The sequence below is a fragment of the Nycticebus coucang genome, chromosome 10 (genome assembly GCF_027406575.1).
Source record: "Nycticebus coucang isolate mNycCou1 chromosome 10, mNycCou1.pri, whole genome shotgun sequence".
NCBI classification, from domain to species: Eukaryota; Metazoa; Chordata; class Mammalia; order Primates; family Lorisidae; genus Nycticebus; species Nycticebus coucang.
The window spans coordinates 16845896-16869364 of NC_069789.1; the positions used below are offsets into that span (position 1 = coordinate 16845896).

Below are 23469 nucleotides of genomic sequence, written 5' to 3' on the forward strand. Positions count from 1 at the left end.
TATTTTGGTGACAATCTCACCATCATTTCAGGACTAAATGTCAATTTTATATAACTTCTTCCAGAGAAAAACAGAAAAAGAAGAATCACTTTTTAATTTATTTTATGAGGCCAGCATTACCTTGATACCAAAACCTGATGAAGACATGAAAAGCAAGGGAAACTGGCTGGGTGTGGTGGGTCACACCTGTAATCCTACCCTCTGAGAAGGTAAGGTGGAAGGACTACTTGAGCCCAGGAGTTTGAAACCAGCCTGAACAAGAGTGAGACTATCCTTATTAAAAATAGAAAAATTAGCCAACTATTAAGTAGGTACCTATAGTTCCAGCTACTTGGGAGGCTGAGGCAACAGGATCACTTGACCCCAGAATTTGAGGTTGCTGTGAGGTAGGTGATGCCATAGTACTCTAGCCTGGGGGACAGAGGAAAGACTGCTTAAAGAAAAAGAAAGAAAGAAATGGGAGTCTAGGCTCAGCACCCACAGCTCAGTGGTTAGGGCGCTGGCCACATACACCAGGGCTGGCAGGGGCGGGTTTGAACCTGGTGTGGGCCTGCTAAACAACAATTATAACTGTAACAAGAAAACAGCCAGGCATTGTGGTGGGCGCCTGTAGTCCCAGCTACATGGGAAGCTGAGGCAAGAGAATCACTTAAGTCCAAGAGTTTGTGGTTGGTGTGAGCTGTGACGCCACAGAATTCTGCCAAGGGCAACACAGTGAGACTCTGTCTCAAGAAAAAACAAACAAACAAAAAAAACAGAAAGAAAGAAATGAGAGTCTAGGACTCTAAGCAATAAGGAAGAATTTATTTGAGGTTCTGAAGAGCAGCTAGCATCACAATAAAAGATGAGTGATGAGTTCTTGGGGAGAACAGGAAGCAGTGCAGTCTCAGAGATCTTATCCGTGGGAAATCAATCAAATGACTCAGCTAGGATCACTTTTCCTCTCAGGGTGTGCCTGTTTCAAAATAAAATTCTGTGAGAGAGAATAGATTGATTTAGGATTAAATGGCATAGAGAAGAGCAAGTGCCTAAAGGAAGTAATATTGGGCAGGGCAAAACAGCATGTTACACAACCCAGTAATATAATCACATGCTATAATACATGTTTCAATATAAGCACACACTTGGAAATATGACATCCACTGACATCACCATCTCAATTTTTATAACATTTTTATCACCTTCAATCAGAAAACCCATACCTATTAGCTATCATCCTTCTATTTCACTCTTCCATGCTACCCAGCCCAAAGTAACCATCAGTCTACTGTCTCTATAGATTTGTGTCTTCTGGACATTTTATGCAAATGGAATCATATTAAGTGGTCTTTTGCGACCAGCTTCTTTCAGTTAGCACAATGCTTTTAAGGTTTATTCATGTTGCAGCATGGATAGTATTTCATTCCTTTTTATTACCAAATACTATTCCATTGTATGGATACCATTTCATTTATCATACATTTATCGTTTGAATGGATATTCAGTTGTTTCAACCTTTTGGTTACTGTGAACAATGCTATGAACATTTGTGTACAAGGTATACAGCTAGGAGTGGAATTGCTGGGTCATATGGTAATGCTATCTCTTATCTTTTTGAGGAACTGCCAAATGTCTTCTATAGTGGCTGTACCATTTTACTGTACCTTCCTACCAGCAATGTATAAGTGCCCCAGTGTCTCCATATAACTGTTATTTTGATTTTATTATTATATAGTCATTCTAATGGATGTAAAGTAACATCTCATTGTTACTCATTACTCTTTAAGTCTTCAAATACCAGCTTCCCTTTCTTGTTTTGTAAAAGAAGTAAAACATATTTTTGCTACTACATCCTAGTATTGACTTAAAAAAAAAACCAATCTGCAAATTGGTAATTTGTATGCTTCACAATACAACTCTAGATCCAACAGGTATCTTTCAAATATTATGCTTATCGTTTTAAAAATGGTCACTCTTTGGCTGAGCACAGTGGCCCATGCCTCTAATCCTAGCACTGTGGGAGGCTGAAGCAGGATTGTTTGAGGCCAGGAGTTTGAGACCGGCCTAAGGAGGAACAAGACCCTGTTTGCACACAAAATAGAAACAATTAGCGAGGAGTGATAGGGCATGCCTATGGTCCCAGACTTGGGAGAACGGCTTGAGCCCAGAAGTCTGAAGTTGCAGTTAGCCGTGACTAGGTCACTCACGATTCTTGCAATTCCTCATGATTTCCCATCCTAGGATGTATGGGCCAATGTAGGGAACTGCCCAAGTAGAACCGTCCTGCCCAGTTAGGAATGAATGCACCAATCCCTGCCCCTCTGAAATTTTATATTCCCATTCACCTTAATCCACGTGCTGACTTCCTTTCCGAACTCAGCATTCATCCCTTGCACAAGAATAGAATAAAGGCTGTGTTGCCCATACAGAACCTCACCTCTTTCATTCATGTCTCGGAATAATTTCTCATTTTTGGTCTTTAACCTCTCATAGGGTGTATGTACTAACTATACAGGGAAATGCTGAAACATATAACCTCCTGAGGGCCTGCCTATATCCTCTTAATTATATAATTTTCTTTCAATATACAAAACCAATTTTGATATGTGATTATTCTCCTGTAACGGTGACCAATGCAAGGAATTATGAACTGAATAACAACAGCGCAGTTGAAAAACTCAGTGCTTTATCCAGAGTCAAATATGGGTAATCAGAATTCCACAGAAGTGGTTACGAACATCCAGAGGTAAGGTCTTACTGAAAATCTTTCCTTTCCTTTCTGACTTGGGGTGGTAGTCTTTCTTTAAAAACAAACAAAAAACCTGTTTTGCCAAGTACCAAAAACCATGTGTTTGCATTTGAAGCAATAAAGCAAGGAGACAGGGTAGGGACACAAGTTGTCACAGAGGTTGAAAGCTATTTCCTGACAAAGAAGTTGTGACACCTAGGAAAGCCTGGAGTAAATGAAAATAAGTGCTGGGAAAATGCTCCTGGGATTCACCTCCATTAAGTACTTTGAGAATTCATTACAGGTTATAAAACTTAGTGTTCTAATTATTTCATTTATGGGAAGCAGTGAAAAGCAGTTTAATGTAGCAGAACAGGCTAAGGGTGTGGTGTCTGGAAAAAGAAAAGACATTACGCTCATCAGGTTTGGGGAGGTTGAGATCTTGGAAGCTGCTATTCCAGGAGAGTTAACCATTAAACACATATTAAAGGGAAAAATATTCTTTCTCCAGATTATGGTACAGTAAGTGTCAACTCTTTAAATGTTTATAACTACTGGCTTCCTTGGATGGGGGTGGTGTCTCATTAAAACCAGTAGATTTGTATCAGACTTACCTTTTTTTATGGCATTGTCAAGTTGTAATAGAAGACTTGGGGGATACTGGTGGATGTAGGCAGGGTCAAACATCACACAAACACAGGGGATTGGCTGACATCCACAAAGCAATTAATTCATCAAGCATGGTTGATGAATTAAGGCAGCAATTCTCAACCTGTGGGTCACGACCCACAGTAACTATATTAAAGGGTTGCAGCATTAGGAAGGTTGAGAACCACTGAATTAAGGAATCTGGCCAATCAATTCATGTATTCAGCAGAAATACCATGAGTGATGCTTACTATTTTACTTTAGAGTTGGAACCCGGAAGAGAAAACCTTTCTAGGTCACTCTTGTGCCTTGAAGTTACTACCATATTCTAGCCAAGTTATTTCATTCACTGTTCCTTTGTTCCTAAATTAAGGAGTAAAGACTGTACATAATACCGCCTACAACACAGAGGTTATTTAGAGACAGCTTAATAAAATGTACTTGTGTTCTCTAGCAGGCCCAAGGCACCCAATATACCGCGCCTTGGCCTGAGGGTGCTGAATTGCCACCTGGTTACCTATCTCCATGCAAATATCATTCGTATAAGCTGGGGGCCTAGAACGTAAGGCATAGGGCTAAGAAGCACTGGGGATATGACCAGCACAAAGTCTAGTTAGTAAGATAAGATGGTATCTGCCCATAAGAAAAGGCTCACAATTCAGCGGTGCACAACTTTTCTGTCTTTGGAGAGCCATAGATACACACATTAAGTGGAAGGTATCGAATCTAATATTCAATTCGGCACTTAATATGTATAAAACAATCTTCACAGACCTTAGTATTATGTCCTTTAATAAAAAACCCTATGAGGCGGGTACTATTCTATTCCCATTTTACATATAAAGATTACTTGCTTCCTCAAGGTTGCGCAAACCCTCCGTGGAGGAAACAAATTTGAACACAGGCTGTCTGGCTCGCGAGGGCCAGGAAGGAAAGGAGTGAAGCGAGAGGGGGCAGTGGATAAGGAAAGAAGGGGAAAACCGGGAGGAGAGAAGTGGGCGGAGAACCGAACCGCAAGCTTTACCTCGTGAGAGAAAGCAGAGGCAATGTTATGATCAATGACTGACTCGCGTATTTGCATCACTGTTTAAAGACCCAGGCATCACTACCAGCAGGGGTAAGCTGAAAACGTCCCACTGTAACGTTGCGCCTGGCTCCTGAGAAGACTTTCCCACGTGCTCAGAGAGCACCGGGGCTCCCTCCCGCTCCGAAGCCCGGCTGCGCCCCGCGGGGCCCGCTCCAGCCGGCGGACTACAACTCCCAGGGTGCCCCCGGCGCGCCTAGGTCCGGCCTGGAGGCGGGCCAGAGTGTTCTAAAGGTGCCTGGAAAAAAAAGTCTCGTCCATTTTTTTGCGCTTCCTTTTACCTTCACAAAAGTCTCAGCTCCTAACCCTGAAGGTACATTTTATTTTTATTTACAGAGCTCGCTGTGAGGCGTGTAGTTTCTGTCTCCAGACACAGCAGATGGCAGGCGAGACGACGCGCAGGCGCAAAGTTCCCGGACCACGCGGGGGGGGGCGGAGCCAGCGGCAGGGGCCCGCGACGCAGGCCGGAAGTACGCAGGCGCAAAGGGAGCGCGCGGCGGCTGCGGAAGCACGCTTCCGGCCAGTGCGTTGGACGTCGGCTGGGCTGCCGCGAGCGCGTCTGTAGTTGGTCGGCGCCTTGTGTGCTCCGCTGGGTCCAGGGCCTTCGCTCGCCGCTCGTCTTACCGGAGGCCTTGACATGAGCAGCAAAGAAGGTGGTGTCTTCACCTGCACTGGGCGCTGTTTGATCAGAGGGGGACGTTCTCCTGCATATTTATGTGATTTCCCCCTTCTCCTTAGCCTTGAAGGTTGCCTTCTTCCTTGCTGGCTCGAGGGGCTGTGGCTCCAGTTCTCTCCCCGGCCACATTGACCTTACTTATGCCTCTCATTTTCTTCTGTCTTCGAGCTGTAGTTTTATTCTAGTTCGGCAGTTGCTGTCCTTGTACTTTATCAAGGCACCAGTTGGTGGAAGCCTGGATGGTTTAGGGGAAAAGGCAGGGCTGCTATTCTGTCAGTCTGCGGAGAAAACCTCTGGCAAGGGCCCTGTGGGTAGTTTTAAAGGAAGGAAGGGTTTGCTTATATTCTGTTTTTGGAAACTTCTGGTGATGGAATGTACCTCTCCAACTTTTTTGTTCTCTACATAAGGATCAGGAGGGTTCAGGAAAAGGAAGCATGACAATTTTCCACATAACCAAAGAAGAGAAGGGAGGGATGTTAATTCATCTTCACCCGTGATGCTGGCCTTCAAATGTAAGTTCTCTGTAATGTAATTTGGCGAAGGGGAGAGAACTAAAAGCTGTAACAAAAATTAATTAGCCATGTTGTGTACAAGAAAACAGCTCCTAAGAATTTAAGATGTGCAGATGTTGAAAATAAATTTTCCTGGAGGCTTTGTGATGGGACTAGATCTGCCCTAAAGTCTGTGATTCCAAAGGCCTTGAGTTTTATGTACCATTGATATTAGTAAACATTACTTAAACTTAAGTAACATTAATTAATTAAACAGCAGTTGATTAATATTAGACATGCTGTAAACTTAAACGTTGTTGTGACCTGATATTTTCTCATATAGTGTGTATTTTTATTTTCTCAACTAGACAATTAAAGGGACTGTATCTTTGTTTTGACTGTAGTTCTTTGCACAGAATGGGAAGTCAAATCTGTCAGTAAATCTTACACATACACGTGTGTTCATAGTCCCCCTTTTCTCACCATGTTAACTTGATGAGGTTGTTCCTCATTTGTAAACAAAACATCAGAGCAAATCATAAAACAAAATCATCCTTTTGTCCTCCTTTATGGACTGCCCTGGTACCTTACATTTCTGTGGTTCAGGAATCTGGGGCGGGCCAGCTCAGCTGGTTGGTTCTGACCTGCAGTCATCTGAAGGCTTGATTGAGGCTGGAATCACAATTTAGGCCTCTATCTGCAACCAGTTCTCTGTCCCTCTACATGGACCTCTCCATGTGTGCTTGAGGGTCCTCATGTGGCATCTGGCTTTTCTTCAGATGGAGCAAGGAGGAAACCACAATATTCTTGTGTCTAAACCTTAGACATCACAAACTGTCACTTTTGTCACATAGTATTTGTTAGAAGCAAAGTAGTTTAAAAATTCTGCCTCATATTTAAGGGAAAGGAAATTAATCTCTACCTGTGGAAGGAAGGATTCTTAAGTAATTTGTGGATGTCTTTTAAAAAACGACTATAGTGCTTACAGTGATCTTCAGAGGTATAAGACAGCTAGCGGTAGTTGAATAGAAAGCACATTGATGGAGAAGTTAGAATTGCTTCTAACGTGGTGTTCCTTTTACTCATCTGATAAACTGTGCTTTTTTCAAGACTTAGCTCAAGTAGCCTTCTCTTTGAAGGCTTTCTGATTTTTTTTCTCTAGCAGACTTGGTCTCAGGCATTACATTCATTCATTATCCATCTATTCAGTCATTGAATAGTAATCGAGCACCCACTGTGTTCTAGTGTTTGTTGATAGTAAACAAGAAAAATGAGGATCCTACTTTCCTAGAAATGTATTATAGCATTATTACATTTTTGTTTCTTTGCATCTCTGTTCCTTATATTGGATTGAGCTTGAGGATAGAAACTGTATTTTGTCTAACTTTATGTTCATGGTATCCAACTCACAGTGGTCATTAATGTATTCATGAGAATAAAATAGAGCCTCCATAGTTGACCACCTCCCTACATTGACCTTTTCCTTAAGTTGACCTAATTTTCATAGATTGGACATGCACCACATGTACATATTAGCACAGTAGGCCTGGTTCCTTATGTTGACCACTTCCATGTGTTGATCAGTTAGTTACAATCCCTTGAGTGGTCAGCTTACAGAGGTCCTACTGTAATGAATACATGTTATCTTGAAATATTAGGCAAAATCCTAGCTAATTATTAAGTCAGTAATTGGTCAGATTTAGGTCCTTGACAGCTAGTAATTTAGTTTATAGTTTAAGTTCTTGATTTTTATTGATTCATGCAGAATATATATATTGGGTACTCTGTATAGGCCAGGCAACTTGCTGGGCTTGTGGAGTGAAATGTTTCCTGAAATGAAGTAGTTAAAATGTTCTTACACACAAAATATGGTAAATATATGAGTTGATAGAGGTGTTAATTAGGTTGATAATGGTAAGCATTTCACAATGTATATCAAAATGTTACGTTGTGTATCTTTTTTGTTTCTTTGAGAAAGTCTAGCTCTGTCAGTGTAATGGCATCATCATAGCTCACTGTAGCCTCAAACTCTGGGCTCAAACCATCTTCCTGCTTCAGTCTCTTGAGTAGCTGCAACTATGGACACATGCCACCATGCCCAACTAATTTTTCTATTTTTTGGTAGAGATGGGGTCTCGCTCTTGGTCAAGCTGGTCTTTTTTTTTTTTTTAATTTCATAATGCTACAGAGATACACATGATTTGATTACATAATTTTCTTTTGTACATTTTAGGTCAAAGTTATAAGTGTGCCCTTCACTCAGAATGTGTGCATTGTATCTGTTAAGAATGAACCCAACTCTTCCTCTTCCTCCCACCACTTGGTTCCCCTTGTTTTACTTCCATATGTGCATGTCAGTGTTGATTGACTAGTTCCCATTTAGTACTGAGTACATGTGGTGTTCCCCCCCCCCCATTCCTGCAAATACTTCACTTAGAAGAATGGTCTCCAGTTCCATCCAGGTTGTTAGGAAAGCTACTGGATCACCTTTTTTTATGGCTGAGCAGTACTCGATGGTATACACATACCTCATTTTATTAATCCACTCGTGTATTGATGGGCATTTGGGTTGTTTCCACATCTTTGCAATTGTGAATTGTGCCACTATAAACATTTTAATGCAAGTGTCTTTATGATAAAATGACCTTATATCCTTTGGGTAAATACTCAGTAGTGGAATTGCTGGATCAAATGGTAGGTCTACTTTTAGTTCCTTGAAGTATCTCCACATGACTTGCCATAGAGGTTGTGCTAGTTTGCAGTCCCACCAACAGTGTACAAATTTCTGTTTGCAGCCACACCAGCACTTATTTTGGGACTTTCTCATAAGAGCCATTCTCACTAAAGTTAATTGATAGCTTATTGTGGTTTTGATTTGCATTCATTCCTCTAATTGTTAGAAATATTGAGCATTTTTTTATATGTGTGTTGGACATCAGAAGGAAGTCAGGATTATTTAAATATGGAAAGAAGAGGTCAAATTATCACTCTTTGTTTATGATATGATCTCTGTAGATAACCCTAAAGATTTTGCCTTAGAGTCTCCTGGAATTGGTAAATAATTCAGCAAAGTCACAGGTTATACAATCAACGTAAAATAATCAGTTTTTGTATATACTGACAGTAGTCAAGTTGAGAGTCAAATCAAAGGTGTAATACCTTTCTCAGTAGTAGCAAAGAAAATACATGTAAAATACTTAGGGATATATTTAACCGTGGAAGTGGAAAACTATGAAACAGTTAAGAAATTCCAGGGGATGTAAACAGATAGAAAAACATGCTTGTGGATTGGCAAAATCAACATTGTTAAAATGGCTGTACTACTTAAAAAAAAAAAAAAAAAAAATGGCTGTACTACAAAAAGTGATTTACAGATTCAGTTTCATCCCCACTAAAATGTCAATGCCATTTTTTACAGATTTAGAAAATGTAGTTCAGTGTTTTATACAGAACTAGAAAAGACCCCAAATAGCCATTACAACCTTATGTAAAATAACAACAAAGTGGAAGGCGTCACCTTACCAGACTTCAAGCTATACTATAAGGCTGTGGTAACCAAAACAGCATGGTACTGGCACAATGGACCCATGGTTCAGAACAGAGAACCAAGGGGTATAACCATCCTCATGTTACTGTCTGATTTTTGGCAAAACAGATGAAAACATACATTGGGGGAAAGAATCCCTATTAAATGAATGGTGCTGGAAAAACTGGATAGATAACATGTAAAATACTAAAACGGGATTTGTACCTCTCAGGACTTACAAAAATTAATTCATAATGGATAAAAGACTTAAATCCAGGCATGAAATTACCAGAATTAGAGAAGAGACTATTGAAAGAATGTATGAAGAACTCAAAAGCAATCACAGCAACAACCAAAATAAACAAATAGGGCCTGATCAAATTAAAAAGTTTCTACACAGCCAAGTTTACAATAAATAGACAACCCATAGAATGGGAGAAAATATTTGTACACTTTATGTGGGTGCATTTGGTAAAAGGCTTATAACCAGAATGTACAGAGAACTCAAGCACATCATCAAGAAAAGGTCATATAACCCTATTAGAAAATGTGCAAAAGGCTGGGTGCAGTGGCTCATACCTGTAATCCTAGCACTCTGGGAAGCCAAGGTGGGCATATGGCCTGAGCAAAGACAAGACCCCCATCTCTACTAAAAATAGAAAAACTAGCTGGGTGTTGTGGCAGGTGCCTGAAATCCCAGGTACTTGGAAGGCTGAGGCAAAAGATCTTGAGCCTAAGAGTTTGAGGTTGCCATGAGCTGTGATACCATAGCATTCTATCCAGGGTGACTGAATAATGCTTTGTCTCAAAAAAAAAGTCAGCACATGAATGTTATTGTTGATTCATCTAAGTAAAGAAATGCTTCCTCAAAATAATCTTAAATTTATAAAAATAATTGGAAGAATATTACATCTGGAAAAATAGTACAGAGAACATCTATATAGCCTTCTCTTAGATTGACCAATTGTTTACATTTTTCCACCTTATAGTTTATTCTAAGAAATCTATATATGTAAATTGATATATTTACATGTACATTTTTTTTTTTCTGAACCATTTGAGAATAAGTTGCATTCATCATGGCTCTATACCTCTTGGTACTTCAGAATATATTTCCTAGGAGTAGTAGTATTCTCTCTCTCTCTTTTTTTTTTTTTTTTTATAGAAATGGGGTCTAGAAGGCTGAGCGCTGCAGCTCATACCTGGGAGGCAGAGGCAGGTGAATTGCCTGAGCTCATGAATTCAAGACCAGCTTTAGCCAGAGCAGGACCCTGTCTCTAAAAGTAGCGGGGTGATGTGGCAGGTGCCTGTAATCCCAGCTGTTTGGGAGATCGAGGCAAGGGAATTGCTTGAGCCTGAGAGTTTGAGGTTGCTGTGAGCTGTGACTCCAAAGCACTGTGCCGAGGGTGACAAACTGAGACTCTTGTCTCTAAAAAAAAAAGAAAGAAATGGGGTCCAGGGTCTTGCTGTGTTGCTTAGGCTGGTCTCGAACTCCTGGCCTTGAGATCCTTCCACCTTGGCCTCCTGAAGTGCTTAGATTAGAGGTGCGAGCCATCATGTCCTGCCCCTTCTCCTACGTAACTACAGTGCCATTACTAACTCAAGGAGATTTAATGTTGATACTTTAATCTATAGTGGTTATTTTAACAGTTCTCCCAACAATGCCCTTTGTAGCATTTATTCTACTTTAGTATAATAATCTAGTACATGATCACATATCCCATTTAACTGTTAATGTCTCTTTAGTTTTCTGTAATCCAGACAGTTTCTCAGACTTTCTTTGTCCTTCATAACAATGATAATGTTGAAGAATCCAGGCTTTATTTTATAAAATATTCCTCAACTTGGATTTGATTAATATTTTCTCATCATTAGATTTAGGTTATTCATCCCTGGCAGGAATACTGTGTACGGAATGATGTATTCTCCTTGAGAGTATCTCTAGGGATCAAATTATGTAAGGCCTTATAAGGAATATGAAAATTATTAAATGTAATGCAGACTTATTATGAGAGTCTTAAAAACTAAAATGTATGTGAAAAATACCACTCCAGGCAGCTATAGAAAGGCAAGAGTGGGTGGAAGTAGAGAGACCAGACAAGAGGCTTTTCTGTAGTACAGGTACAATGAGGCATCTGTGAGGCAACAAAATAATAAGCTAACTTAGATTAGGATGACAACATGAAACTGTTAAGACAGATTGGAGTCAGCAGTGCTTTAAAATTAATTTACCAACTTTTATGAATAATTTGTATTTTAATAATTGCAACAGCATTAGCATACATTTGAAAAAGTAATAGCTGAACAGCTAATTAGTAAGATACATTATTCATTTCACATTAGAGGCGGTGCTTATTGGGCACATTGATTTGTAGTTCCTTGTCAAAAACTTGTTAGTTCCCAGGGGATTGCACAGCAGATCTTCTTACCCAGTGTGTTGTACTGCCTGTGATTTCAGCAAACAGTTCATTCAAGAAATGTGTTCTGAACATCTGCTGCCTGGCATTGTTCTGTGTTCTGAATCAATGATAAAGACAAAGCCCTTTGCCTTCATGAGATTTATATTCTCTTGGAGAATATGGTTAATAAACAAGCAAATTTACAAGTAAACAAATATTATGATTTTGGCTAGTGAGGGATAAATGCTGGGAAAGAATAAATCAGTTACGTATGGTAAAGGAATGCAGACTAAGGGAGGAGGGAGTCAGGTAATATTTGAGCAGTCCTTGAGTAGAATGATACCTGAATGATGAGAGTGAAACAAGAGATGGTTAGAGTGGTCTAGAAAGAAGCAGTAGCAATAGAGGCATGAAGAAAGATGCCAGCTTGAAGAGAGTCAGGAACCAAGAGGAAAGTTGGCTGACTTAGTAAGCTAGGAGGAGGACATAAGGACAAGTAAACATGTTAGAGGCATGAATTCACTATTTAAACACTGTAGACTGCAGATTATTTTTCCAGTAGGTAGTTTACCTGTCTGGCTACTCCCAGTGGTTATACTGTTCTATTAAGTGTTAGCTTTATATGTGTGTGTGTGCGTGTGTGTGAGTGTGTGTATAGCTTTGTTTAGCTTTGTCTTCTAGAAAAGGTAAACAGTTTTCCTTATTTAAATGTATTTAATGCATCCTTTTGCTCCATTATGACTGTACTCACAAAACCCCAGATGGAGTCTTCTAAACAATAATAAAAAGTAATTGTTTTGTTATTTGTTAAAAGTTTTAGTAAGGAAAAAATTTTGAGGCTGAAACCATCTGATAGTGGTGTGGTGAAGATTTTTGATTATCTTACAAATGTTAAAAACACACTCCTTCTGTTTGGCAGTCTCAAGTTAGGCTTTCTGTAATTAAGCTAGTTAGGTAAAAGTCAGTCCCGGTATGTGAGAGTAAATCCAATTAAACATCCATTTCATCTATTTAGTGAAAGTTAAGTTAGCATAACAGGTAAACATAGTGGCAATTATATTTAATAGACATAAATATCAATATTCTATTCAGTAGTTTCTTGAATGTTAAGTGCTATTACAGGGTCAGGAGAAAACACTATTAGCACATGTTAGCATTGTGAAATGCCTCTATCACAAGGGAATAGATGGAATGGAAGTACAGGGGGGAAAGCCTTTGTGGTTCTATGCAGTAGAACTTTGGTAAGTTGTCCCCTCAAGGGACTATAACAAACTGGTCAACATATGGAGGTGGTCAGCATAAGTAACCAGGCCTTCTATAGTGATACATACCTGTGTGAAAATTAGGTTGTCTGGCTCAGCACCCGTAGCACAGTAGTTATAGCATTAGCCACACATACTGATGGTGGCAGGTTCAAACCCGGCCCGGGCCAACTAGACAACTGCAACCAAAAAATAGCCGGGTGTTGTGCTGGGCACTGGGAGTCGTAGTCCCAGCTACTTGGGAGACTGAGGCAAGAGAATCACTTAAGCCCAAGAGTTTGAGGTGGCTGTGAGCTGTGACACCACAGCACTCTACTGAGGGCAACATAGTGAGACTCAATCTCATAAAGAAAAGAAAAAAAGAAAATTAGGTCATCTTGAGGTAGTCAGTTTAGGGAGGTGGTCAGCCATCAACTGTGAAGGTTCTACTGTATTACATTAGGAGGCGGCACTTGTCACTGTCAGAATTTTGATGAGTTAAAATTTAATTTCTATGTGAAACTGCTGAATCATCAAAGAGTATATATAAGCTAACCAGACACACGCCAACATTCAGCTTTTCTTTGTTCTCAGAATCTCTTCTTCCTCATTTTCTACTACTTTCAGTTCTCTTCCTAGATTTCTAACATCCTGACTAACTCAGTTATCAGCTGACCTTTTCTGGCCTAATTGCTGAAGTTTTTTTTGTTTTGTTTTGTTTTGTTTTTGGCCGGGGCTGGCTTTGAAATCGTCACCTCCGCCATACGGGGCCAGCGCCGTACTCCTTTGAGCCACAGGTGCCGCCCAATTGATTAAGTTTTGATGTTTCCCTGATCATTTTCAGATGAACTCTGCCATAACTTGATTGCAAAAACTTTTTTATAATCTAATCTTCCGGTTATATCAAAAGTAACTCACATCATGTTTGTGAATTTTCGGTGTTTTCCCCTTATTTTTCTTCTTTTAGTATCTTAAAAATAGTTTAGTATTTCTCAAATGTGTTACGGTTATGTATACAATATCACTATATGGTAAAATATAAAGTAAATTTGAGACTATATACAATTTAAAAATAAGTGGCTGGTTAGATTGTTATTCAGTGTTTATTTATATGTGATAGTCATAATTTTGTATCCTTAAAAATTGTGACATAATTCACTTACTGTAGCATTTATTTGAAAAAATTTGTTGCATATTCATTGTTACACTAATGCTACCCTTAATAGAGTTTATATATTCTTTTGAAAAGTCTGAGGATTTAGGAATTTACACATTTTTGTGCATAGTTGGCATTTATAGAAAATAGGAAGATAGTTTTAAAGATTTAGACAGATGCGAACAATATTTGTTCGGTGGACCTCTCGAGTTACTTTGAGAATTTTAGTGATGTAGACCCCAGATGTTTGGCAACTAAGAAGACTCAAGACAGTAGGTGCTAGAGATTGTTTACAGTGTTCAGCATTTTGTGTTTTCAGGATTGGTGTCATGACCACTACGTTCTACTTGTGTTATTCCTTAAATGAACATAGGTGACTGGAGCTGTTGTCTGTGTTCTTAATTGTGACATGCATTCTTCATATCATTTGATAGGCTTTGAGTGTAAAATAAACATACTTATGGTCAAAAATATGTTCTTAGCATTTCAGCAGGAGCTTGATGCAAGGCATGACAAGTATGAGAGACTTGTGAAACTTAGTCGGGATATAACTGTTGAAAGTAAAAGGGCTATTTTTCTACTCCATAGGATTACGAGGTGAGTAAACATCTTTCAAATTTGTTATAGTTTATATATTTTTTAATGCTTTATACCTCAATGGATAGTAACTAGCAATTAGAATATTCTATGACTCTGTGAACATTGGCTTTAGAAGACATTAGTTAGCAGTAGTTACAATTTAGGAATAAGTATTTTAACAAAAACTGTGGAAATTATTATTTTCAGAGCAGCTAGGGTTAAATGTTCTCTTTGCATTATTTATTAAGATAGAATTATTTAGGTCAGCTGGGATGGCTTGTGCCTGTAATCCCGCACTCTGGGAGGCCGAGGCAGGTGGATTGCTTGAGCTTAGGAATTCGAGACCAGCCTGAGCAAGAACTAGACCACATCTCTAAAAAGAGGCAGGTGTTGTGGCAGATGCCTGTAGCCCTAGCTGCCTGGGAGGCTGAGGTAAGAGAATCACTTGAGCCCAAGAGTTTGAGGTTGCTGTGAGCTATGACGCTATGGCACTTTATCAGAGTTGACAAAGTGAGACAATGACTCAAAAAAAAAAGAAAAAATAATAGAATTATTTGTGAAAATATATTAAATTTTTGATTATTAGAACCTATCATAGTAAAGCTGTGGTAAAACTAACCCATAGTGAAAATTTTAACATTAGAATTTTAATAATATTTTTATTAATAAAATTTTAATATTAAAATCTGCTTATCTTACTCATTTCTCATTGCAGTCTGGCTTTCTGCTTCACCGTTATTGAAGTTGCCCTTGTTACCTAGTAAACACTCTTCTGTTTTCTTATTTTACATTTCTATAGCAAGCATATGGTACTCTTGACTAAATTCTTCCTTTCATCTCTGTGACAGTATTCTTTCGGCTCTTTCAGCTTTGTGATATTATTTAATTTGAATTTTCTTTCTCTTGGACTTCACTGTCTGATTTTTCTAGGCAGGTTCTATATATTTGATAGATTTCTTAGTTGCACGTAAAAGAAAACAGCTTAAACTAACCCAAGGTGAGCAGGGAAATGAATTTTAAAGATTATGAAGTTCAGCTGGTGTCTCCACCTTTCAGCACTGCCTCCGTGTGTGCTTCATATTTCATCTGGCCAGCTTCCTTTGGTACTCGGTCTGTGTAAGGGTGAAAAGGATCTACCCTGCAACTCCCCAGCCTCTGTGCTTCAGGTCTAGCTCCCAAAGAGAGATTCTTATTGCCTCTAGAAAGATCACGAGGATTGGCTTTACACTATGTGTCTTATATTTAGGGAAGGCCAGGTGTAGTAGCTCACACAAAGTGATCCTAGCAGTTAGGGAGGCCTTTGGGAGGCCAAGGCTAAATGCTTGAATCCAGGAGTTTGAGACCAGCCTGGGCAACACAGCAAGACTCCACCTCTAAAGACAAAAGTATTTGGGGATGCTTTTTTATTATTAAAAATATCAAAGTATTCCATTCACTAACTTAAAAATTCTTTAGTGCTTTAATTTTTGTTCAGTTAAGTGGAAGCAAATTTGTCACATGTTGATTTATTGAACTGTGGCACTATTAACCTTTTTTTTCTCAGCTGACTCTAAAATTAGTTTTGCTTTTTTTTGGAGGCGGAGTCTCACTATGTCACCCTGGGTAGAGTTCATGGTGTCACAGCTCACAGCAACTTCAAACTCTCGGGCTCAAGTAATTTTCTTACCTTAGCCTCCCAAGTAGCTGGGACTACAGGCACCTGCCACAATGCCCAGCTATTTTTTTTTTTTTTTTTCAGTTGTCATTGTTGTTTTAGTTGGCCTGGGCTGGGTTCCCAGCCTCACTGTATGTGGCTCGCACACTACCCACTGAGCTGTGGGCGCTGCCCTTTGTTTTGTTTTTTGAGACAGAGTCTCACTTTGTCTCCCTTGGTAGAGTGCCATGGCTTTATAGTTTACAGCAACCTTAAACTCTTGGGCTCAAGTGATTCTCTTGCCTCAACCTCCCAAGTAGCTGGGACTACAGGTGCTCGCCACAATGTCTGGCTATTTTTAGAGATGGGGTCTTAATTTTGCTGAGGCTGGTCTTGAACTCGTGAGGTCAGGCAACCTACCCACTTCCACCTCCCAGAGTGCTAGGATTATAGGCATGAGCCACCATGCTTGGCAATTTTTGCTTGTTTTCTTAACTTGTTCTTTGGCAGCTTATATACAGTTAAGTTGTATTATGGAAATAAGCAAAACTGTTCTGATTAACTGTGGATGTTTTTTCAGTACCAATTATAATTCTAAAACAATTGCTATCAATATTTAGTAATTTAAATAAATAAAAACATATAGTCTCATATCCCTTATCTGAAATGCTTGGAATCAGAAGTGTTTTGAATTTCACATTTTGGAATATTTGTAGTTAACATACCAGTTGAGTATTGCTAAATCTATAAATGTGAAGTCTGAAATGCTCAGTGATGTTCTTTCCTGCTTTTTGGTTTTCTGTTGCATTTATCTCTGTTCTCATTTTTGTTATTTCATATTTTAGTACCAATTTCTATGTTGGTACTAAAAATTTTGGATTTTGGAGTACTTCAGGTTTTGGATTTTCAGATTGGGGTGTGAGTCAACCTGTTATAGGAATGTGATAGGAGAAAATCCACATCATTGCATAAAGTCATCTAGTAAGGATTTTCCACCAAAAAATAATAAATGCTCATTGTAGTTATTTTAGAAAAATAATAAAGACAAAAAAGCACTTAATGAGAGAAGTCAGTAATACCCAAATATGGCCACGATGAGTTAGTAAGTTTCATGTATTATGCACTAATTTTAATCACAGTTGTGACTATATTGTACATTCAGTTTTGGCTAGCAAACTGAGGAAATAGTAAATGTAGAAAAACTATGAACTTAAGAAAAATTACAAACATCAGAATAGTAAAAATACTTTATGAAAGAAATCAGTCAGCCACAGTACACAAAAATAACTACTATCAATTAGAAGATTTTATATTTTAACTACACATTAATTTTCTTTGGCAGACATAGATATTTATTTTCTCAGCGAGCTTTAGTAGTTTGTCTTTCAAGGAATTTGTCCATTTCCTCTAAGTTGTGAAATTTATTGGAATAAAGTTGTACTTATTATACTTTTAATGCCTGTAAAAGCTATAGTGACATCCCCTGTCTCATTTCCATAGTGACATCTCTGTCTCATTTCTGATGTTAATTGGTGTCTTCTCTTTCCTGGTGTATCTGGTTAGAGATTTATCAGTTTTATTGAGCTCAAAGAACTGACGCTTGGTTTCATTGATGTTCTTTCCTGCTTTTGGTTTTCTATTGCATTTATCTCTGTTCTCATTTTTGTTATTTCATATATTCTGTATACCTTGGGTTAATTTTTTAAGGTAGAAGCTGAGAATAAAGAGACATTTGAGTCATTTTCCTCTTCTAATAGAGGCATTAGCACCATAAATTTCCCTTCCAGTCTCTTTAAGTTTGCTTTAACTTCATTGAGAAAATTTTAATGTGTTGTTTATTCATTTTATTCAGTTCAAATGCTTTGTGATTTTTGTTTTATTTAATCTTTGACCCATGGGTTATTTATAAGTATGTTACTTTGTTTCCAGAAACCTTTCTGATACTGATTTCTAATTTCAGTATGTTTCAGAGAACATACTGAAATTATTATTATTTTTTTATTATTATTTTCACAGGACAGTATTTAAAAGAGTACATACTGAAAAATGTTAAACAAATATGCCAGTGGAACAGAATAAAAAGCACAAATATAGATCCATGTATGTGGATACATGATTTATGGTAGAAGTGACATTATTATATATACGAAAACCTCAAGAAAATGCATGTCAGATGCATTCCGGCACTAAATTTGAATGGAAAGACAAGAAATCTCCTCACCAATAACATAGGAGAATGTCATAATCTTGGGGAGGGAAATAGCTCTTAAAACATTGGAAAAGTACATTTGTGTCTATATTTGAAGTGGATTTCTCGTCTTTCTTGCTCTTTTTGTCCTTTCTGTCTGCTTGTTAGTGGAGATGTTTATATCATTTACATTTTAGTGTGATTATTGGTGTGATTATATTTGAATTCACCATTCATTTTCCTCTTTTTTTTTTTTTTTTTTTTTTGTAGAGACAGAGTCTCACTATACCGCCCTCAGGTAGAGTGCCGTGGCGTCACACAGCTCACAGCAACCTCCAACTCTTGGGCTTACGCGATTCTCCTGCCTCAGCCTCCCAAGCAGCTGGGACTACAGGCGCCCGCCACAACGCCCGGCTATTTTTTTTTTTGTTGCAGTTTGGCCGGGGCTGGGTTTGAACCCGCCACCCTCGGCATATGGGGCCGGCGCCCTACTCACTGAGCCACAGGCGCCGCCTTTTTTTTTTTTTTTTTTTTTGAGACAGAGTCTCACTATATTGCTTCAGTAGAGTGCTGTGGCGTCACAGCTCACAGCAACCTCAAACTCTTGGGCTTAAGTGATTCTCTTGCCTCAGCCTCCCAAGTAGCTGGGCCTACAGGCACCCACCACAACGCCTGGCTATTGTTTTTTTTTTTTGGTTGCAGTTCTCATTTAGCAGGTCCGGGCTTGAACCTGCCACCTTTGGTGTATGTGGCTGGCACCATAACCTGTGTGCTACGGGCACCCCATTTTCCTCTTTTTTCTGCCCTATTTTAGATTGAGTATTTTGGTTGATCCCATTATATCTCTTTTTTTGGCTAATTCCTTTTTGTTTTGTTTTCATAGTGATTTATGGTTTATAGGGGTGTCCATCCTGCTATCCAGATGCTGATTTTTGAGGACTTTTTTTGCTTATCTGTGGTATTGGATATTATGAAAAGTATGCACAGACCTTTTTTTTTGCTATTCAGCTTTTGCTGGTATTTGTATATTTAATCTGTGGCCCAAGACAATGCTTCTTCATCTGATGTGTCACAGAAAAAAAAAACAGATTGGACACCCTAGGTTTATGGTCTGTGTCTTATTACTGTCAACCATTTTCACACAATACCAGGTTAAACTGAAACTTGTGCATATGAGAACCATGTCTTTGCTTATCTTGGTTCTTTGGTAACAATTGCTTTGCAAATTGAGGTCACGGTGTTAATATTCTTAAGTTTCATTTAACACAGCACCATACAAAGTAAGCACTATTTGTATATGTCAGTTTGCATGTATTATAAGAACCTTATAATTTGTTTTCAGTTTTTCCGCCACTGGCCTGGCTTTTTGTTTTTTTGGTTTTTTTGAGACAGGGTCTCATGTTGTCATCCTCAGTAGAGTGCTGTGGTGTTATACCTCACAGCAACCTCAAACTCTTGGGCTCAAGAGATCCTCTTGCCTCAGTCTCCCGGGTAGTTAGGACTACGGGCGCAACACCTGGCTAGTTTTTCTATTTTTAGTAGAGATGGTCTTACTCTTGCACAGGCTGGTCTTGAACTCCTTATTAGCTCAAGCAGCCCACCCACCTTAGCCTTCCAGAGTGCTGGGATTACAGGCATGAGCCACTGCACCCGGCCCATACGTTATTATTTTCACTTTAAATAGTATGACAAAAATAAGAAACATTTTTCTTGTAATTATGATTGTATTATATATATAATTACTATTTGCTTTTTTCCACTTAATAGTGTTTTTAGCATTTTTTCATGTTTTTACATACTATTAATAAAATACAATTATAGTTTAGAGTTAGAAATATCCAAATAAATACATTATTTATTTTGTCCTATGTTGATATTTAGGTTATTTCATTTTCCACTATCAAAGCATCTGGCTAGGCTTGGAGCCTATGCTCAGTGGTTAGGGCGCAGGCCACATATACCGGGGCTGGTGGGTTTGAACCCATCTGGGGCCTGCTAAACAACAGTGACAACTACAACAGCAACATAAAAGCCAGGTGTTGTAGTGGGTGCTGGTAGTCCCATATACTTGGGAGGCTGAGGCAAGAGAATTGCTTGAACCCACGAGTTTGAGGTTGCTGTGAGGTGTGATGCCACTCTAACGAGGGTGACATAGTAAAACTCTATCTCAAAAAAGAAAAAAGCAAAGCATCTGGCTCATGTTCTGAAAGTTTCCAATGTCTTGATTACAGTGCTCCTGATATGGAAGAAATACTGAATGAATCAGAAGTTAAATTGGATGGTGTCCGACAGAAGATACTGCAGGTGGCACAGGAGCTGTCAGGGGAAGACATGCACCAGTTCCACAGAGCCGTTACTACAGGTCAGTCCTGGTTTGCTTCCATGGCGCCATTTTGTTTTTTTTAAATAGTGTGCTACATGATTTATGTGCAAATTGCATAAACTTTAACTGACACTTGGTGAAATGTTATTGGCTTTTAAACAACTAAAACTTTTGAATGGTAATGTAGAGCCAATCTAAAAACATTCAATTGGCTTTATTTTCCTAACAATGTACAGTAATAGTTATTGATTGATTTTTAATAAAGTAATTGAGAATACAGACTTCAGAATGAACTGTATTCTTGAGCAAGTCGGGTGTGTTCAGACCGGGCACATCTCATTTCCAGCTTCAGGTAAATCTCACTGGAGACTCTTTTAAGTTTCTGTTTCAGTAGGTTTATAAAAGAGAATGACCAGATGAACCCAAATTCCTCATGGTGTTACTCCCCATCTGGAAATTTTAGGATAATATTTTAGAAGGTTCATGGCATACTGGATGTTGGTGGTGATCACCATTTTCACTTTGTTGCATAAAGCTGTGTGGTGCTTGGTGTTTTTTTTTCTTCGTCCTTTTCCTAACATGAGCTTATTAGCCAAGAGAGATACTATATAATTCAAATACAGACTGAGTGTCTCTTATCTGAAATGCACTCGTTTTTCAGAAATGTTGAAATACCCTTTAGTATTGTAAGAGAAGTACCAGTATCTGTCATTTAAAGCCTTATTGGAAGCTTAAGTGATAACTCAACCAGTTCTATGAGGAGTTATAGTACCATAGTATTAAAGGAAGTACAGCCCTATCATCATAATTTGTTATTTGATATCAGGGGTTTATTTGATTTTTAAATAATACCACACCTAATCAACATGATTTCATAAATTTAGTTTGTGTTATGAAGTGGCATAATCTCAAATATGACAAATTTGGCTGGAATAGAAGAGAAGATAAAGGTATGAAGAAGATAAAGGATAAAGAATCCTTACAAATCAACACAAGCTGCAGTCTGAGCTACAGTTATGATAGCCTAAAGCTAAAAAATGACCTAAATGTCCATCAACAAGGGAATAAATGAATTGTGATATAGTTGTATGATATAATAATACATAGCAATAAAAAAATGATAAATATCTGTAGCAGTGCCTATCAGTCTCACCTTTTGGACAAAATAAGCAGATACGAAAGAGCACCTGCTGTATAATTCCATTTATGTGCAGTTCAAGAACATGCAAAACTAACATGGGGAGATGAGAGGGAGGATAGGATTTACCCAGGAGTGGAGATTGTGGGTAGGAGTTCTTGACTAGAGGCCTAAGGGAATCTTTTGGTGTTTTGATCTAGGTGAGGGTTCATAGTTGAATACATGTAAAAAGTAATTGAGCTATACATTTAAGATACATGCACTTTATATAAATTATAATTCATTCTTTTAAGCAAAAAAAAAAAAAAAGTCTCGCTATGTCACGCTCATCAGAGTGCTATGGCGTCACAGCTCACAGCAACCTCAAACTCTTGAGCTTACGCAATTTTCTGCTCAGCTTCCCAAGTAGCTGGGACTATAGGTGCCCACCACAATGCCCAGCTTTGTTGTTGCAGTTGTCATTGTTGTTTAGCAGGCCCCGGCCGTGTTTGAACCTGTCTGCCTCAGTGTACGTGGCCAGCGCCCTAACCACTGAGCTACAAGTGAAATGTTTTGACCTATGAGTTCTTAGTTCCTTTCTCTAGAGCAGTTCTTTGTATCACGAGAGCACATGGATAGTGCTCTTTTCATGGTGGTGCTGTGTTGTAAATACGGGCCATGTATAGTTGAAAGAGCTATGCCATTAATATGAGTAATTTCTCTTCAAAACCCATTTGTGAAGTTTCTCTTGGATACTCTGTCATTGCTCATTGATTGGTAGGTCAGATAATGTTACTGGCAACTTCTGCCTTGTCTTGTTTTTTCTCCTAAAATTTTTCTGTTCTTCTAGTGGAGGTGGAGTGGGGAGGAGGAGTCGTGGAACTTGTCAGTTCTCAGGGTTGGTCGGAATCCAAAGGTGGCATCTCCAGGCTGCAGGGGTGTTGCAGATTTTCTCAGGGATGCGTGTCTGGAGTAATGGTATTTATCAGTTGTTTATACACAAACATGCGTATGTCATGAGAAAACTCAGCAAAGTACTGCTATTGCTTCCTCCTCTGTCGCAGGATAGTGGCTGTGACCATTCTAGAGATAAATCCATCACAGGAAAATATTCAAATATAGGTATGCATATACAGTCTTGAAGGCTACCGAGTGGTAGAATTGGTGATAGGAGAACAAGTTAGACCTCACTTTCCAGAAAATTCATGAACTGAATCAGTACGTCCTAAATGTCTTACTATAAACAAGTAAAGGGAAATTCCATTCTATAGCTTCTCCTAAGTATCCTATTAACTGTAATAACTAATGGCAAGAGCTCAGATAACCCATAATCTTTTTTTTTTTTTTTTTTTTTGGAAACAGAGTCACTTTATCACCCTCAATAGAGTGCTGTGACATCACAGCTCACAGCAACCTCCAACTCCTGGGTTTAGGCGATTCTCTTGCCTCAGCCTCCCGAGTAGCTAGGACTACAGGCACCCGCCACAACGCCCTCTTTTTTTGTTGCAGTTTTGGCTGGGGCTGGGTTTGAACCCGCCACCCTCGGCATATGGGGCTGGCACCCTACTCACTGAGCCACAGGCGCCGTCCAATAACCCACAATCTTTATCATTTTTTTTCTGTCATATCATGCAGAAAGCCTATCTTGAAAAAATGCATGGCAATCAGTAAGTGTAATAAAAGCTGGCTACGGTATTTCTT

At 38.9% G+C, this 23469-nt stretch overlaps 1 protein-coding gene and 1 long non-coding RNA gene across 2 annotated transcripts in view; one reads left to right on the plus strand and one right to left on the minus strand.

Moving 5' to 3' along the window:
- Positions 1 to 783: 783 nt before the first annotated feature.
- On the minus strand, positions 784 to 4714 carry LOC128596885 (uncharacterized). Its single transcript, XR_008383160.1, has 2 exons — positions 4380 to 4714; positions 784 to 973 (listed from the first exon to the last, which is right to left on the minus strand). It is a non-coding gene; the product is annotated as an uncharacterized LOC128596885 (long non-coding RNA).
- Positions 4715 to 4933: 219 nt separating this feature from the next.
- TSNAX (translin associated factor X) overlaps positions 4934 to 23469 on the plus strand; it is a 34318-nt gene continuing 15782 nt past the window's right edge. The window contains exons 1-4 of the mRNA XM_053606706.1: positions 4934 to 5092; positions 5523 to 5627; positions 14411 to 14525; positions 20560 to 20690. Of these exons, the coding sequence (XP_053462681.1) occupies positions 5077 to 5092; positions 5523 to 5627; positions 14411 to 14525; positions 20560 to 20690 (367 nt within the window). The 5' untranslated portion in view covers positions 4934 to 5076. The remainder of the gene's footprint in view (positions 5093 to 5522; positions 5628 to 14410; positions 14526 to 20559; positions 20691 to 23469) is intronic.